This window comes from Ursus maritimus, unplaced genomic scaffold, assembly GCF_017311325.1.
Source record: "Ursus maritimus isolate PB19 unplaced genomic scaffold, ASM1731132v1 scaffold_28, whole genome shotgun sequence".
Taxonomy (NCBI): domain Eukaryota; kingdom Metazoa; phylum Chordata; class Mammalia; order Carnivora; family Ursidae; genus Ursus; species Ursus maritimus.
In genome coordinates, this window is record NW_024425341.1 from 4,453,939 (window position 1) to 4,473,284 (window position 19,346).

At 35.0% G+C, this 19,346-nt stretch overlaps 1 protein-coding gene and 1 pseudogene across 1 annotated transcript in view; both read left to right on the forward strand.

The window, feature by feature from the left end:
- ADAM18 (ADAM metallopeptidase domain 18) overlaps positions 1-19,346 on the forward strand; it is a 181,619-nt gene that overhangs the window by 21,439 nt on the left and 140,834 nt on the right. Inside the window, exons 3-7 of the mRNA XM_040643231.1 lie at positions 241-296; positions 2,847-2,925; positions 3,326-3,402; positions 4,573-4,750; positions 12,410-12,475. Coding sequence (XP_040499165.1) covers positions 241-296; positions 2,847-2,925; positions 3,326-3,402; positions 4,573-4,750; positions 12,410-12,475 — 456 coding nt within the window. The remainder of the gene's footprint in view (positions 1-240; positions 297-2,846; positions 2,926-3,325; positions 3,403-4,572; positions 4,751-12,409; positions 12,476-19,346) is intronic.
- LOC103677095 lies at positions 9,532-10,564 on the forward strand (annotated as a pseudogene).

The following is a 19,346-nucleotide window of genomic DNA, read 5'->3' on the forward strand; positions in this document are numbered from 1 at the left end:
TGTCTTTTCTTGTAGAGTCTCTGTTCATCCACTTTTCCAGTTTTTTCAGAGTAAATTACTCCATAGGTAGTCGTATATTGGTTGTATCCATGGGAGGGAATGAGTTCAGGATCTTCTTGTGTTGTTATCTTGAACCCAACTCCCCAAGTGAGTCTTTTTGTTTACATGAGAGAAAAGTACTGCTTCAGTTTATATAGTTCTGATTTACTAAGTCATCTTTATTTATTTGCTTTATTTTAGGTGATTTATATCATTACAATTGATGAAAAACCATACACTCTGCATCTCAGAAAACAGTAAGATATAATTTTCCATTAAGGCTTAGATTTACTTTTTAAAATATTTTGGTATATAATTTAAATTAAAGAATGCAATATAATGTAGATTTTAATCAATCTGTTTTTCAATTAGGATTAATTAAATCTTGAATAATAGAAGAGTAGAATGTTGAATGGTAGAATGCTGCATTTTAATTTTCTAGCTTGTTATTGTCACATTAAGAAATAAGCCACTTATTTGTAAATCTTCAATCGAGTCTAAAGCCATCCAACCCAAGAACTACAAGTTGTATGTTGAGTATGCCTGATGTAAAATCAAACTTAGTTACACATCAAGTGGTTATTGGTGGGAAATTCAACTAATGACATATTTTATTAATGTATTAATTACATATGCATTTATTTTTAACAACTTTATTGGGTACGTTCATATGTCATCAAACTCACTCAAGTGTGTAATTCAATAATTTCTAATAACTGTATGCAGTATTGCAACCACCAACCATAAATCAGTTGTAGAACATTTCATATCCTACATAAGATCCTCATGCCATTTCACATTTATACCCCGTTCCCACCCACCACTCCAGGCAACAATTAATCTACTTTCCATCTCCTATTTTGCAATTTTGCAACATTTCATGCAAGCGGAACCAAACAGCCTCTTCTTTGCCTGCATCTTTGAAAATATATATTTGTAACAACTGCATTTTGTCTGACTTACATCTCTGTAGTTGAACAAGGCTGAAGAAAACTCCTCACTTAATTTATGACTGTTCTCACGTAATTCATGACCATTAAGCATATGTTGGTCTTTAATGTTTGTAAAATTCCATTAAAATGTTTTTTGAGAAGACCATCTTATTTGTCTTGTGGTAAGAAACATCTTCATGTTTCTGAATGCCAGTTATTTCTTAGTCTTCATTTGTCTTGACCAAGTGGCAGTATTTTATGTAGCTGATCAGTATCTCTTCCAAAAGTACTTACTTCATTTGGCTTCCAGAACACTGCAGACTTCTGGTTTAATACTTACCATTGTGTTTACTCTCTCAGTTTTGTTTGCTTGTTTGTTTCATCTTGTTTGTTTTTTAGATTCTTCCCCATCTCTCCAATCTTAGAATACTCCGTGGTACTTTTCTTGAATCTTGTTTTTCTCTAGCTACATTCAATCACCTGGTTATTTCATCCCCTCTTGCAACTTTAAATACCATTCTATGCTGTTATCTTGAACCCAACCCCCCCTCCCCCAAGTGAGTCTTTTTGTTTACATGAGAGAAAAGTACTGCTTCAGTTCATATATTTCTGATTTCCTAAGTCATCTTTATTTATTTGCTTTATTTTAGGTAATATATATCATTGTATATAATGTATTGATTACTCCCAAGTTTTATCTCAACTTTATTCCTCTCCAGTGAACACCACATTCGTTTATCTGACTACTTATTTGATAGTCAAATGTTTGCTAGAATTCTTATACTTATCATATCCAAAATGTACTTCTGATATTTTTCCAAAACTTATCCTTCCTACAATCATCTCAGTAAATGGCAACTCTAGTTTCTCAAAACAAGACCTTGGAGTTATCCTTTATATCATTTTTTTTCTTTTGTTTCCCTCACAATGGATTATTCCCCCCAAGAGATTATTAAATTCCATGTTCAACCTTCAAAATATATCCATAATTGGACCTCCATCTCTGTTACTGTCTTAGTTCAAGCCACTATCATATCTTGCCTGGATGACTGTAATAGCCTAATTGCTCTCTCTGCTTATTTGCCCTACAGATAATTCCCAACATAGCATTCAGCCTGATTCTATTAAAATGTTGGTTTGAGGGATGCCTGGCTAGATCAGTCAGAAGAGCATGTGACTCTTGATCTCAGGGTTGTAAGTTTGAGCCCCATGTGGGGTGTAAAGATTACTTAAATAAATAAAACTTAACAAAAATAACATAAAATATTGGTCTGATCCTATCATATATCTGTTCAAAATCTTCTAATAGCTTCTCATCTCTGTGACACCAACTCTTCCTACTGTCTCTCATCTTCAATCACCTTTCATTCCAGTCACATCACCCCCTAGCTGTTCTTTATATACAGAAGGCATATTTTGGCCTCAGGGTCTTTGCATTTTCTCCTACCTCTGTCTTGAATAACATATCTGTGCAAATCCATGTGGCTTGTTTTCAGGTTCAGCCTATTCAGTGAGGTTTCCATGCCATCCTATCTATACTTTGCAACCAACTTCCCTCACCCAGGCCTTATTTATAACATTTAACATCTGACATGCTAGCAGTATTTGTCTCTCACTGTCATGAAGACCAATGGTTTTGTCTTTTGTTTACTGCTGTATCCCAAAGCCTAGAAAAGGATTTATCAGTAGGCACTCAGTAAATGTTTGTTAGATAAAAACATACATAGGCCCACAGGTTAATATCTGATACAGAGGACTCAGTTCTAATTAAAGCATATTATTATATGAATCCTATATATTTCACATTTATTTTTATTTTGATGTTTATATTCATATCATATTCATGACGACCATTTTTGTTTTTGCTTTTCTTAGCTCATTCTTACCCCAGAACTTTTTGGTTTATTCATATAATGAAACTGGATTTTTACATTTAGAGTCTTCATATTTTAAGGTAAGCTCTAGATGTCTTACATATTTGTTAGCATATGGTTTTTTTATTGAAGTGGCCATATCACTACCATTGGAATATATTTGTTCCATGATGACAATTTAATACAAATATTTTATTCTGTATAGTTATGACCTGTTATATGGTTGATTGTTGTACATAAAAATGGTACATGACAGAGATAAAACCCAGGCTGAAAGAATACTCATTGGCATGTTGGTGGTACAAAATAAAGAGGATTGTCAAAAACCCTTTTTCCTTGAAAATCCGCATTAACAAATCTATATGATACACAATCTTATTATTTTCAATTATTTCAACATTTTTAATCTTGTGCAATGTTAGCAAATACATTTTTATTCATAAATTATTTATTTATTTATTTTTCTATATTGTTTTTCAGACGCATTGCCATTACCAAGGATATGTTGCAGATATTCCAAATTCACTTGCAACACTTAGCATCTGTTCTGGACTCAGGTAATAGGATCTTACATGATACTTACACATGGAAAACTTTAAAATAAAACTTAGTGGCTTGCAGACATAAATCTGGGAATGTTTAAGGAGAATCCAAATCTAACAGTTTCCTTTATGATGGCCTTACTTTTTAATATCAATATTAGCAGCTGAACTTTAGTGTCCATTGAAATAAAATCACTCCAGGGAATCCTGACTGGAGGTATCTTATTCAAGATACTGTGTAGAAGGGGATAGTTTTGGTAAAGGAAACTTTAGAACTAAATAATATTGTTGCATTATCTTTAAATTATCTCAAATAGTTATGGAAAATGATATGAATTAATCATTTCAATATGTGCATTTTGTATGCTTTCAGTTTAGGTGCACTCAGTATCAGACATAAAACAACTAATTAAGAAGGACCCTCAGAGGTAAAAGGGCAGGGAAAAGTGATTTTCATCAGTAGTGGTGGCAAGAGAAAGGTATTAAGTTTATTAGAGGAAGGCTGGTCCAGAGCAAAGAAAAAAAAAGACTCTCCCTAACTTCCTTTTGGTTTTGGTTGCCTGATTTCTAGAATTTATTCGTGTCAACTCGGAAAAATTGGCATTCATTTCATGCGGTTTTCATAGATATCCACCTCTTTAGATATACACTTTACATACCTGCTTTCCCTTATTCTAAACTCTGTAAGAACATGAACTTTATTCTTGGAATTCTCAGCAAGTGCTTGGTTTTCAACAAATACTTGGTCTTAATATATTGTGAATAAATATGACTACTACACAGGTAACATAAAATGCTTTGCAATATATTTTGTTCTTTAATATATGAGCAAAACTAAGGTAGATATGATATCTCAGTTACTAATGGTAAACCAGAAAAAATGGGAAAATAAAGTGTGTTTATAATGTGTTCCTTACTATATTTCAAACTGGAATTTCTATTGATTTCTTCTTTATAATTTCCATACCTTTGTTGACATTCTTTATTTATTGAGACATCATTATAATATTTCCCTTTAGTTGTTTATATATGGTTTCTTTTAGCTCTTTGAAATTATTTAAATACCTGCTTTAAAGTATTTAAATTTAATTGTTTAAATTTTTAAAGCTTTTTTTCACAGTTTTGGTTGTAGCTTTGATGAGATCACTTGTAGGGTTTTTATATCATTGCTTTCTAAATATTCAGGGGATTCCTTCAGTTTGAAAACGTCAGTTATGGAATTGAGCCATTGGAATCTTCAGCACGATTTGAACACATAATTTATCAAGTGAAAAATGAGAATCCAGATATACCACTGTTAGCAGAAAATTACAGCAATATTTGGCAGAAAGACCAACCCTATAAATATAATTTAAGTTCACAGGTAACATGATGATTCTGATGTTATGACATACTGTGAAATTACTTATGTAGAATTTTGTTGATTGTGGAGAGGAACTACTTAGCTATGCAGTAGAAATACCAAATTTGATATTTTCTGTCTGCACTTTTAAATAAAACATCCATATTCCTTCTAAAATATATGAAAAATTGCACAATAATGTATTTCAGGCTTATTATAATGTATTGTGTTACATTTCTTATTTTCTATTTTATTCAAGCAAAAATGCAGATTATTGAGTAAAATTTAGAAATACAGGAAAAATGAAGTCACTGTATAAATAAAGACAATAAAGTAAGTCAAATTACAACTACCTTGCTAAAATTACTTTAATATTTTATATATAGCTTTATGTATTACTAGAACACATCTTTCTAAAATAGATAATCGTCTGTATATTTTAAACTCTTAATTTACCTGTTGGCTGCATATAGAGTTCTTGTTCAACAGATGTTTTTTTTTTTCATCATTTGGAATATTTTAATTCACTCTTATGGCCTCCATGATTGCTGATGAAAAATTAGCTGTCATTAATCTTATTGAGGATTCCTGTACATGATGAGTCCCTTCTCTGTTGCATCTTCCAAGTTTCTCTCTTTATCTTTGGCTTAAGGCATTTTTTAAATAATGTATCTTTGAGTGGTTCTTTTTGAGTTTATCTAAATGGGAGTTGACTGAGCTTCTTTCTTGTGTACATTAATGTTTTTCACCTAATTTGGGAGATTGTGTGCCACTAGTTCTTTGATTATTCTTCGGTCCTTTTATCTACCTCCTCACTTTCTTATACTTCCATTATGTGTATGTTGGTATGCTTGATAGTGCCCCACAGGTGTATTAGATTTTGTTTATTTAGCTCCATTCTTGTTTCTTTCTCTTCCTTAGATTGTATAATTGCAATAGATCTGTCTTCAAGTTCCCTGATTCTTTCTTCTGTCTGCCCATGTCTGATGTGGAGCCACTCTAATGGGTATTATTTTATTTTAATTGTTTTATTTTTCAATACCAGAAGTTTGATTTATTTCTTTTTAAATATTTTATGCCTTTATTGATATTCCATATTTAGTGAGACATTATTATAATATCCTCCTTCAGTTATTTATACACAACTTCTTTTAGCTCTTTGAAAATTATTCAAAATACCTAATTTAAAGTATTTTTCTAGTAAGTCCAATGTCTAATCGTCCTCAAAGGCAGTTTCTATTGACCTTTTTCCTGTATATGGGTCATACTTTGGGTCTTTTTCATGTCTCATAATTTTTTGAAAACTGAAACTAGTCACTCCAAATAATACAATGTGATAACTCTGGAAATCAGATCCTCCTCCATCAAATATTGCTATTCATTGCAGTTATTATTTGTTTTGTAAATTTTTAACTGGTTCTCTAAAGTCTGTATTCTGTGTTTAATGTAGCCACTGAAGTCTCTATTCTCCCATATTTTGGTGGGTTAATGATCAGACAGAGTTCTTCAAATGCTTGGAAACAATAAGTTTCCCAGTTGTTGCTGAGAGTATTGCTGTACCTGTTGGAGCATGCCTTTGTCACTCAGTTAAGGCAGTTAACAACTGTGCCTTTCCTTTCACTTTCTGCTTGTGCAGAGCCTTAAGATCAATCAGAGATGAGAGTTTAGGGTCTTTTCAGGTCTTTCCTAAGTATGTGTACAGACTTGGGGATGTACTTAGCCTGATACATGTGTGTGATCTGCTAGATTCCCAGAAATTTATCATAGTTTTTCAAAGCTCTGTGTGAATATCTTATTCTCCAGCTATTCCTTCTACGTCTTTTTGTTGTTCTACTGTTTGCCCCATGGTCATTCACTGCCCCAGACAACTGTAAAGTTCAAAAAAAAAATGTCTGTAATTGTTTAGAACAAATGCCTTTGGAAAAAGTGCTTTTCACACTGTGTAAGATGTGATTTAGGTCAATGTGGACAAACTTAAGATAGGTTTTCTAGGAATAAAATAGGTCAGGTCATGACATTTCTTTGGAAATGAGATTTTGAAGATGTTCCAGCCATATTATGCTTTTTCTGGAGGTTGCCAGTCTGCTGGTATTTACTGCGAATTTGAGCTATTAGTTTTCAATTAATGGGAGAAGATACTAGAATGAATTCAAATTCCACAAAAATCATGATTTTTACCCAGATCAGTTATTTTTCTTGAATAAACACTCCCTCAAAGGCTGCAAGCCATTTGTTAATTTCTAGAGATCTGAAAAAAGTTGATTCTAACAATTTTTGCCAGTTCTCTTGTTGGTTTTATGTAGAGGAGAATTTTTGGTTGTTCTCAACCTGATTTTAATTGATGTATTTTCATTTCTTGAATTTTGTATACAGTATATTTATAATCTTTTAATGTAGCTTTTTAAAATTTACCTGTTATTCCTCCATTGACTCATGGGAAATTTAGAAGTGTGCATAATTGGACATTTTCAGATATCTTTCTTAGCACTTATATTTAATTGATTTTCATCATGTTCAGATAGTGCATTTGACTTTAGTATATTCGTTATATATCCTGCAGTTGTTTTGTGTAGCATTTTACAGATGTTCATTAGGTCAATTTGTTTGTATTCTTCAAAATTTCTGTTTTCCACATTTTTTTCTTGTAGGGATTTTGTGGTTTATGTCTGCTGTCACAGCATCCTCCTATGGAACATTTTTGAGCGTCGTTCTGTATTTTTCATTTTTACATGATATGTCATTATTAATTCTTATTTAAAATAATAGAAGATATGTTTGCCAAACTTTCACTAGACAATCATTGGTTTTGTCTAAAAGTTATTGAGAAAATTATAATACTGTGGGTTTTTTTTATTTTGTTTTTTTCTGAAAGGCAAGCAGACAACCTCTTTCCTTTTCCAGATCATTTCTAATTGCAAAGTTACATACACTGGCTTATCAAAAACACAATACAAAGCTACCCAATGATAAAGTGTTCATAGACACATGTGGATAGGGACTACCAACTACTTTTCATATTGGGTGGTTGTTTTGGAACTATTTGGTGTTGAAATAGCACATCTCATGTTGCATGTTGTTTAATATTTTCCACTAAAGCCTATAACATATTAACTGGAATTGCTTTAAATCTTCCTTCTGATAGTTCCAACATCTGTGTCATTCATAAGTCTGATTCTCATCATTGCTATAGCTTTTATATTGCATTTTCTTCTTTCCTGTCTGTATCCCTTCTCTCTCTTTTGTGAAAGCTAAACATGTTACATAATGCAGTAGGCAGTAGATATTGAATTAAATGTCTTTCCTGTATTTTTTTTAACACATTTTAGCACAGGTCATGGATTTGGCATGGAGCAGAAAACAGAGGAATTCTCTGATGTTCGGGTTAAAACTCGTGTTGGATTAAAACTATGAACCTGGATTTGGGGATGTAGTCTTCACAAAGGTCACCAACTCTCTCCTCCAGATGTAATACTGGGCCTAACAAGTATTCCTTACTTTCCTTCCAGAATTAGACCTTTTTATTCATTTTCCTCTCCCAGATGTAGTTTTTACCAGTGCCCTCAGGATATAAACCTCTTTCCACTTTCTCCAGTAGATTAAGGATTTTGTGTCATAAAGGAGATAAAAGGGGATGAGTTTGGGTAGTTTCTGCAGTGGCTGATGTTCCTCAGCCAGCACTGTATCTTTTTAAATACATGCTTTAATCTTTATTGTGAGTAACTTATGGAATTCCTAAAGAAAAAGCCTGTAAGAATCTGTGAAATCAACTATCTTTATGACTTCCAGAGACTTCACACTTTTATGCTAGCCAAGCTTGGCCTTTAGAAATTCAGCCAAAATCTCTAGCTGGATATTCTTATCAGCTTACACAGTTTTTGGTGTCATTAGAACCAGCTAAGCAAATACTTGGTTTCTGGCCCTCCCTGCAGACACGTTTCTCGCTCCAGATTTTGGTTAGTGGTTTAATCCACAGTCTCAGTTTTTTGATGGGTTAAGTAAAAATTATTAATATGTACTTTGTACAGGTTATAGTTTGTTGTGCAACACTTGTTTCTGATCTCTGATCTACAACCAGATCACCAATACTGCAAAGAACTCTAACTACATACATTTGGCAATGTAAATAAAATGGGGCCAATATCTTAAAAACAATGCACTATCAAATCTCAACCAAGATGGAGTAGACAACCTAAACAGTCCTGTAGTCATTAAAAAGCATTGAATTTTCAGGGAAAAATCTCTCAAATGCAAAATCTCTCTGGTGTAGATGGTTTTATGTAAAATTTATAATACATGTTAAAAGAATATCTAATGCCAATTCTATAGAATTTCTCCAGCAAAGATGAAGAGAAGTGAATACTTTACAACTAACTTTGTGAGGACAATATTGTACTGATACTAAAACTGTGTACAAACAGTACAAAACAGACAAACCCATGAATATAGATGTAAAAATTCTAAATAAAATGCTGTCAAAAAATAATTGAGTAATTTATTAGAAGGATTGCACACCATGATTAAGCATTGCTTATCCAGCAATGGAAGTCTGGTTCAATATTTGAAAATATGCCAAAATAATCTACCATATTACTAGGTTAAAAAAGAAAAGGTGCACAATCTAAATTAATACAGAAAAATAAGACAAAATTCAATTCAAAATTCATTTATTATATAAATTCTCAGTGATGTTGGAAACTTGTAACTTGTTTTAGTGATAAAAAAATAATCCTATAAAAGCAGATAGGAGTCTCTGCTCCTCCGTGTTCAACAGACAGCCGCATCCTCTGGTGCAGTGCAAGACACGTCCCTGAGACATGATGGTGAAGGTCAGAGTGAACAGATTTGGCCCTATTGGGTGCCTGGTCACCAGGGCTACTTTTAACTCTGGCAAAGTAGATATTGTGGCCATCAATGACCCCTTCATTGACCTCAGTTACATGGTCTACATGTTCCAGTATGATTCCATCCATGGAAAATTGCATGGCACAGTCAAGGCTGAGAATGGGAAATTTGTCATCAATGGAAAGTCCATCTCCATCTTCCAGGAGCGAGATACAGCCAACATCAAATGGGGTATTGCTGGTGCTGAGTATGTTGTGGAGTCCACTGTGGTCTTCACCACCATAGAGAAGGCTGGGGCTCACTTGAAGTGTGGGTCCAAGAGGATCATCATCTCTGCTCCTTCTGCTGATGCCCTCATGTTTGTGATGGGTGTGAACCATGAGAAGTATGACAACTCCCTCAAGATTGTCAGCAATGCCTCTTACACCACCAACTGCTTGTCTCCTCTGGCCAAGGTCATCCATAACAACTTGAACATCATGGAAGGACTCATGATCATCGTCCATGCCATCACTGCCACCCAGAAGACTGTGGACGGCCACTCTGAGAAGCTGTGGCATGACGGCCAAGGAGCTGCCCAGAACATCATCCCTGCTTCCACAGGCACTGCCAAGGCTGTAGGCAAGTTCATCCCTGAGCTTAACGGGAAGCTCACTGGCATGGCTTTCTGTGTCCCCACCCCCAACATGTCTGTAGTGGATCTGACCTGCCACCTGGAGAAAGCTGCCAAATATGATGACATCAAGAAGGTGGTGAAGCAGGCATCAGAGGGCCCCCTCAAGGGCATCCTTGGGTACACTGAGCCCCAACTTGTCTCCTGAGACTTTAACAGTGACACCCACTCTTCCACTTTTTGATGCTGGGGCTGGCATTGCTCTCAATGACCACTTTGTCAAGTTCATTTCCTGGTATGAGTGTGAATTTGCCTACAGAAACCAGGTGGTGGACCTTATGGTCCACATGGCCTCCAAGGAGTAAGCCCCCTGGACCACCTGCCCCAGTGCGAGCAAGAGAAAGAGAGAGGCCCTCAGCTGCTGAGTCTTTGCCTCAACTTATCCCCCAAAACACTGAGAACCAACCTCCACCGTTTTCATCCCAGACCCCCAGAGGAAGGGGAAGGGTTTGGGGAGCCTTACTTTGTCATGTACCATTAATAAAGTATACCCAGCCAAAAAAAAAAAAAAAAGCAGATAGCAAATATACCTAATGAAGAAAGACCGAGTACTTTCCTGTTAAGGTTTGGTATAAGGCCACCCTTATTTGATAGTGTTGGATTTCTAGGCAGAATAATAAAGCAAGAAAAGGAAATAAAAGACATACAGATCAGAAAAGAAAACATAAGAATGCCTTTATGTGCAGATGACATGATTATTTGCTTAGAAACCTCAGGAAATATAGAAAATAACTGCTGAAACTAAGTGAAATCAATGAAGTCACAGAATACTTGGTCAAGATACAAAAATCAACCATTTCTACATATTAACAATGAATATGTGAAGACTATAGGAAAAATGTATAACATTTTCAATCACTGAAAGAATAAAACGGTATCTTAGTTTAGGCTGTTATAACAAATTACTGTAGACTAGTGGCTTAAACAACAAACATTTATTTCTTGTGGTTCTGGAGACTGGACGTCCAAATCAGGATGTGAGCTTGTTCAGATTTTTGGTGAATGTCCTCTTCCTGGTACATAGAGGCCTGTCTTCTTGCTGTATCCTTATATGGTAGAGAGACAACTAGCTAGCGCTCGGTCCCTTCTTGTAAGGGCACTAATCCCATTCATGAGGGCTCTAGCTTCATGATCTAATTTCTTTCCAAAGGCCCCATGTCCAAATGTAATTACATTGGGAGTGTTTCAACATATGAATTTAGGGGCAACACAGACATTGCAGGTAGATATATAGCAAAACAGGTTTTATATATTAAAAAGTGCAAAATGCTGATGTAATAAATCAAAGACATCAATAAATGAAGAAACATATCATGGATTGGGAGACTCGGCAAAATAAATATTCCATTTTTCTCCAAATGAATGTATAGGTTTAACATCATTCCTCTAAAATCCTAGCAAGAATTTTTATAGCTTGGTCTAAAAGATATATGGAAAGTCCAAGAAACTTGGATCAATGAAGAAATATAGAAATTTTTTCAAATTTCTATATGTAAAATGGAATTTCAGTGTGTTAGGAATACAGCTCATATAAAAAAAATTACCATTACAGTGTTAAGTGATGATACCATAAATTGATGATATATAGCTGACTGACTTGGCACAATCAAGAATTATTACATCATATCAAATGGGGCATACAGTCTATACTCTGAGACTACAGAATTATTTCTGATATTGCGCATTTTGTTCTTTCTTGTGTACCCATATGGTTAATAGTATAAAGTATACCGTTTACCCAAATTTCTGTGTAGACTATGAATTCTCATGTATTTCTTATATTTTTCTGTGAATGAATTAAAGATTTCCAGTGCACCATGGTTGGTGTTACCATAGTCTTTAGGAGGACAGTGTGTGAAGAATTTTCAAATGCGAACTGATAATGTAGGTTTGTCATGAGATGAAGACAGCAGAATGTATATCTTTATGTTCACTTTCTTTCTCATTCAGTATTAATAGAGAGTACCTGAGTTCTTATATTACTCCAGCATGCTCACTGGGCCTCTTTTAAACCTGGAATATATTTTCAAATGAAATTTTCTGATTTGTAATTAATTTTTATATTTAATTCCTCATGAAGTTTTTATATGTGTTTCCCTTCTATACATGCTACTCTTTGCACTTTACATGTTAACATTTGATAAATCCCTTTTTTGCCTCCTCAGGAAACAACTCTTTCAAAACTATTACCCCAATACCTGGAAATTCACATTATAGTGGAAAAAGCTTTGGTAAGTCAAACTTTTCCTTCCCTCTTTCCCTCTCTCATTCCTACTTTCTCTCTTCTCTTTCTTTCTTTGAAAGTAATGAAATAATTTTTTTTCTTAATTTCAAAAACATAATGTAATTTTTAAACTATTTCCAAGTAAAAATATTTTATTTTAGTTGTTAGTTACAACTAAAAGCCCAAACTAGCCTAGCATGCCCTACACTATCTACCCTGCCCCCATCCTCAGCTTAGCCCAGTCTCTCCTTGACCTCACTTTCTAGCAGCCTTGATCTTCCCTTAACCTGCTTTAATATCTCTGGTCATATTACTTTTTTAAGCATTCCAGATACTTACCATCTTACCAATTTACTTAATGTTTTCTAGTTTTATTGAGAAATGATTAACAAATACAATTGTATATATTTAAAGTGTAAAATGTGATGATTTGATATACATTGTGGATTGATTGCCAAGACTAAGATAATTAACACATCTATTACCTCACATAGTTAATTTTTTTTCAATTCTTTATGTGTATGTGTGTATGCACAAGTGTGTGTGGTAAGAACACTTAAGATCTATTCTCAGCAACTTTCAAGTATACAATATCATATTATGAACGCTAGTCACGATGTTGTGTGTTAGATCTTCAGAATTTATTCTTTCTTATGACTGAAAGTATACACCCTTTGCCCTATATCTCTCCATTTCCTCTCCCTCCAGCCACTGGCAACCACCATTTTATTCTCTTTTCTTTTCTTTTCTTTTTTTTCTTTCTTTCTTTCTCTTTTCTTTCTTTCTTTCTTTTTTCTTTCTTTCTTTCTTTCTTTCTTCTTTCTTTCTTTCTTTCTTTCTTTCTTTCTTTCTTTCTTTCTTTCTTTCTTTTCTCTTTCTTCTTTCTTTTTTTAAATTTTACATATAATTGACACCATACAGTTTTTGTCTTTCTCTGTCTAGCTTATTTCACTTAGCGTAATGTGCTTCAGGTTCATCATGTTTTGCAAGTAGATTTCCTTCTTTTTTATGACTAATATTCCATTGTGTGTGTGTGTGTGTGTGTGTGTGTGTGTGTGTGTATTTTTATCCGTTCATCTGTTGATGGGCATTTAGGTAGGTTTCATATCTAATCTGTTATGAATAATGCTGCATTGAACATGGGAGTGCAGCTATCTCTGAGATACTGATTTTGTTTCCTTAGTATATATACCCTGAAATGGAATTGCTGGATCACATGGTAGTTTTATTTTTAACTGTTGAAGGAACCATCATACTGTTTTCCATAATGGCTGTACCAATTTACATTCTCACCAATAGTGTAGAAGTATTTCCTTTTCTTCACCTTTGCCAACATTTGAAATCCGTTGTCTTTTGGATAGTAGACATTCCAACAGGTGTATGGTGATATCTCATTGTGGTTTTGATTTGCATTACCTTGATGAATAGTGATGTTGAGCACCTTTTTCATGTACCTGTTGATTATTTGTATGTCTTTTTAAGAAAAAATATCCATTTGGTAGACATATTTTTTTTAAATATTTACCTAGAAGTGAAATCCTTATGTTATATGGTTAGTATATGTTACCTTAGGAGATAGTGACAGTTTTCAAAAAAGGTTATAACAATTTGTTCCCCCATCAACAATGTATGAAAGATCCAAGGTTTCCATATCCCCACAAACAATTGGTATTGATAGTTTTTTTTTAAGTTTTAGCTCTTCTGGTATATGTATAATGAGATCATATTGTCATTTTTATTAGCATTTACCTGATAACTAATGAGTTTGAAAACATTTGATACTGTTCTAGACTATTTGGATATTGTCTTTAAGAGAAAATATATGTGTTTTCCGTTTTATTAATTAATTAATTAATTTTATTTGAGACAGAGAGGAAGAGAGAGAGAACATGTAAGCAGGGGGAGGAGCAGAGAGAGAGACTCTTGAAATAGACTCCCTGCTGAGTGTGGAGCCCAACATGGGGTTCTAGCCCATAGCCCATGAGATCATGACTGAAACCAAGAACTGGACACTTAGCCAACTGAGCCACCCAGGCACCCTTTCTCATTTTAATATTTTTATTAATGTTTTGTAGGGTTTTATATATTTTGAATATGAATCTTTTGTCAGATGGTATATTGGGGATATCTTCTCCCCGTATGAGGCTTATATTTTCACTCTCTTAATGGTGTCTTTTATTGGACATATTTCTTTTTTTTTTATTTTTTTATTTTTTGATTCTTTGATTTTTTATTATATTATGTGAGTCACCATACAGTACATCCCCGGTTTCTGATGTAAGGCTCAATGATTCATTAGTTGCGTATAAACCCAGTGCACCATGCAATACGTGCCCCCCTTACTACCCATCACCGGTCTATCCCATTCCCCCACCCCCCTCCCCTCTGAGGCCCTCAGTTTGTTTCTCATAGTCCATAGTCTCTCATGTTTCATTCCCCCTTCTGATTATCCCCCCTTTCTTTATCCCTTTCTTCCCCTACTGATCATCCTAGTTCTTATGATGCATAGATGAGAGAAATCATATGATAGTTGTCTTTCTCTGCTTGACTTATTTCACTTAGCATTATTTCCTCCAGTGCCGTCCATGTTGTAGCAAATGTTGAGAACTCATTCTTTCTGATTGCTGAGTAATATTCCATTGTATATATGGACCACAACTTCTTAATTCAGTCATCTGTTGAAGGGCATCTCGGCTCCTTCCACGATTTAGCTATTGTGGACATTGTGCCATGAACATTGGGGTGCATATGGCCTTCTCTTCACTACATCTGTATCTTTGGGGTAAACCCAGTAGTGCAATGGCTGGATTATAGGGAGCTCAATTTTTAACTTTAAGGGACCACCACACTGTTTTCCAGAGTGGTGTACCAACTTGCATTCCCACCAACAATGTAGGAGGGATCCCCTTTCTCCACATCCTCTCCAACAATTGTTTCTTGCCTTGGTATTTTTGCCATTCTCACTGGCGAAGGTGGATCTCAGTGTGGTTTTGATTTGGATTTCCTTGATCTAATGATTTTGAATACTTTTCATGTGTCTGTTAGCCATTTGTATGTCTTCATTGGAAAAGTGTCTGTTCATATCTTCTGCCCATTTTTGATTTGTTTATTTGTTTCTCATGTATTGAGTTTGAGAAGTTCTTTGTAGATCTTGATACCAGTCCTTATTCTGTAGTGTCATTTGGAAATATCTTCTCCCATCTCATGTGGCTGCCTTTTAGTTTTTCTTGACTGTTTCTTTGGCTGTGCAGAAACTTTTAATCTTGATGAAGTCCCATAAATTCATTTTATCTTTTGTTTCTCTTGCCTTTGGGGATGTGTCATGAAAAGGTTGCTTGGCGATGTCGTAGAGGTTGCTTCATGTTCTCCTCTAGGTGATGGATTCCTGTCTCACATCAAGGTCTTTCATCCATTTGGAGTTTATTTTTGTGTATGGTGTGAGATAGTGGTCAAGTTTCATTCTTTTTGCATGTAGCTGTCCAATTTTCCCAGCACCATTTGTGAAGAGACTGTCTTTTTCCCACCGGATGTTTTCCCGTTTATCAAAGATTAGTGCCCAAAGAGCCGAGGGTCCATTTCTGCTCTCTATTCTGTTCCATTGGTCTATGTGTCTGTTTTGTGCCAGTACATGCTGTCTTGTGGATCACAGTCAGTAATAGCGCTGAATCCGCATTGTGATGCCAGCTTTGTTTTTCCTTTTCAAGTTCTTGGAGATTCGGGCCTTTTCTTGTTCCATACAAATTTAAGGACTGTTTAGTTAGCTTTGAAAAATGTCCTCGGTTGACTGGATAGTATTGAAAGTGTAGATTGCTCTGGGTAGTAGTGACATTTTAACTATGTTAATTTTTCTGATCCATGAGCATGAATATCTTTTCATTCTTTTATGTCTTCCTCAATGTCTTTCAAGAGTGATTTATAGTTTCTAGAATATAGGTCCTTACTGCCTCTCTGTAAGTATCCAAGGTAACGTATGGTTTTTGGGCTATTGTAAATGGATGGATTCCTAATTTCTTCTTCCTCTCGTTATTCGTGGTATAGAAATGCAACTGATTTCTGAGATGATTTTGTATCCCACTTCATGAATTGCTCTATTAACTTTAATAGTTTGGAGTGGTCTTTTGGGTTTTCCATATAGACTATATGTCATCCATGGCTTAGAAGACATTTGACTTCTTCTTTATCGATTTGAATTCTTTATCCTTTTGTCGCCTGATTGTGTTTAAGGACTTCGAATTATGTTGAAAATAATGATGAGAGTGGGCATCCTTGTTAGTTCTGATCTTAAGGGAAAGCTTCAGCTTTTCCCCATTGAGGAATATTATGCAGTAGGCTTTCATAGATGGCTTTATGAGATTGAGAAATGCACTCTCTCATTCTAATCTTGAATGGTTAACTGGAAAGGATGCTGTATTTTGTCAAATGCTTTTTCGGCATCGATTGAGAGGACATATTTCCTGAGTCTTTTCTGATATGATGTATCACACTGATGATTTGCGTATTGAACCACGCTGTATCCCAGGTAGAATCCCATTGATCGTGATGGATAACCCTTTAATTACTTTTGGACTTATTAGACTATCTTGTTGAGGATTTTGGCATCCATATTCATTAGGGACGGTCTTGTAATTCTCCTTTTGAGGGGTCTTTGCCTGGTCAGGATATAATTGGCCTCATAGAATGAGTAGCTTGCTTTCTATTTTTGAAATAGTTTAGGATAGTAGTATATTTCTTCTTTGATGCTTGGTAGAATTCCCCAGGAAAACCATCCGGCCTGGAGTTTGTTGTTTTGAAGGTTGTTATCACTGACTCAATTTCTTCATTAATTGGCCTTTTAAGAAATCAATTTCTTCCTGTTTCACTCTTAGAGTATTTATAGGTTTCCAGGAAGGATCTATCTCTTCCAGATTGTTATAGTTTATTGGCATATAGCTGTTTAAAAAATTTCTAATAATCCTTCCAATTTCAATGGTGTTACGTAGACCTCCTTTCTTTTCATTCAATTATAATCTGGAGTCCTTTCTTCTTTCTTTTGGATAAGTCTGCCAGTCTGTCAATTTTATTGATTCTTCAAGAACCAGCTTCTAGTCTGTTGACTTGTTCTACTGTACTTTTTTGCTTTGATTGATTTCAGCTTCTAATTCAACTGCTTCCTCTTGATTAGGCTCTCCTGTTGCTGTTTAACAGCTTTAGAGAGAATATAAAAACTGCATTTTAGATTTTTTTATCTTTTGAGTGAGGCTTGATTATGTATGTATTTCCAGATCGGAGGCATCCCATAGGTTGATCTACATGTATTTTCATCTCTATTGGTCTCCATAAATTGTTTATGATTTTTGACTCTGGTTTACAGTCATCCTGAGAGATGGTTCTTAGTCTCCAAGTGTTTGAATTTCTTCCATTCCTTGTGGTTGAATTCACCTTCTTAGCTTTTGGTCTGAGAATTATATATTCAATCTTTGGTATCGGTTGAGACTGTGTTTGTGTCCAGAACATGGTCTCTTCTTGAGAATTCTCACAGCATTTATATGAATGAGTATTCTTTGGTCCTGGGGTTATTTTCTATATATATCTATGAGGTCCAACTTGTCGAGATGAGCACTCAAAGCCTTTGATTCTTTGCTTAGTTTTTATAGTGCTCTGTCTATTTCTGTAAGTGGAGTGTTGAGGTCCCCTACCAATGTATTTTTATTTATATGCTCTCTTTCTTCTAAGAGTTTTGTGTATCTTTGCTGCTCCTGTTGGGGATATATATTTATATCGTCATATAGATGTTGAAATTATCTTCAAGAATAATATAGTGCCCTTCTGCCTCTCAACTATAGTCTGTAGTTTAAAATCCAAGTATCTGATATGAGTATTATACCCCAGGTTTCTTTATATCCATTTTGAAAGATGGTACCATCCCCTTATTCTCTCAGTCTGAATGCATCTTTGGGTCTAAATGAGTCTCTTGTAGACAGCAAATGGATGGGTCATTTCTTTTATCCAATCTTAACCCTGTGCCATTTATGGGAAGCGTTAAAACCATTTATTATTAAGACTGATTACTGAGAGATATGATTTTAATGATGCCATGTTGCAGTAAAGTCTTTGTATGTATTGGTGTGACTTTCTGTTCTGACTTCTTGGGGCCTTTTTACTTTTATGGAACCCTCCAGTAATATCTCTCTAGGGTCATGGTTTCTGTGTTACAAATTAATAGGTAGACTGGCGATTTTGAAATGTCTTTATTTCTCCATCACTCGAATGACAGCTTCTGTTGATAAAGGATCCTTGGTGCATGTTTTTCTCTGAAAGATTTGGATATGCTCCCCAACCCTTTCTCTATTCCAGGTCTGTGTGACAGGTCTGACGTAATTCTGATGCCTTGCTTTACGGAGAAATTTCTTTGTCTCTGGCCGCTCAATATTGTATCCTTGATCTAATATTTGCAAATGCCTCATGACGGCGGTTGGCTGTAGGTTTGTCGTGGTTGGAGCTTGGGAGGGGTCCTCTGCCTCTTGGACACGAATGTTTGTTTCTGGTCTAGATTAGGTAAGTTTTCAGCTACAATTTGTTCAAATATTCTCTAGACCTCTGTTTTTCTCCACCCCTCGGGATGCCGATGATTCTAACATTGATCTTTTCATTGAGTCAGTAATCTCCCGTAACCCTTACATTCGTGGGCAAGGGATTTTTTTAAGACCATCTTCTATTTTCTAACTTTTTCCTATTAACCCCATCCTCCAATCACTAACTCCATTCCTCTGCTTCCTGCAAATCTGGTCAAGGAGCTCTAGTTTTGCCTGCATTTGGCTCATATAGAATTTTTAATTTCTGTCAGATTCGCCATTTCTGTCCTTAGGGATTCTATATATTCTCAGCAACCTTTTCTGGCT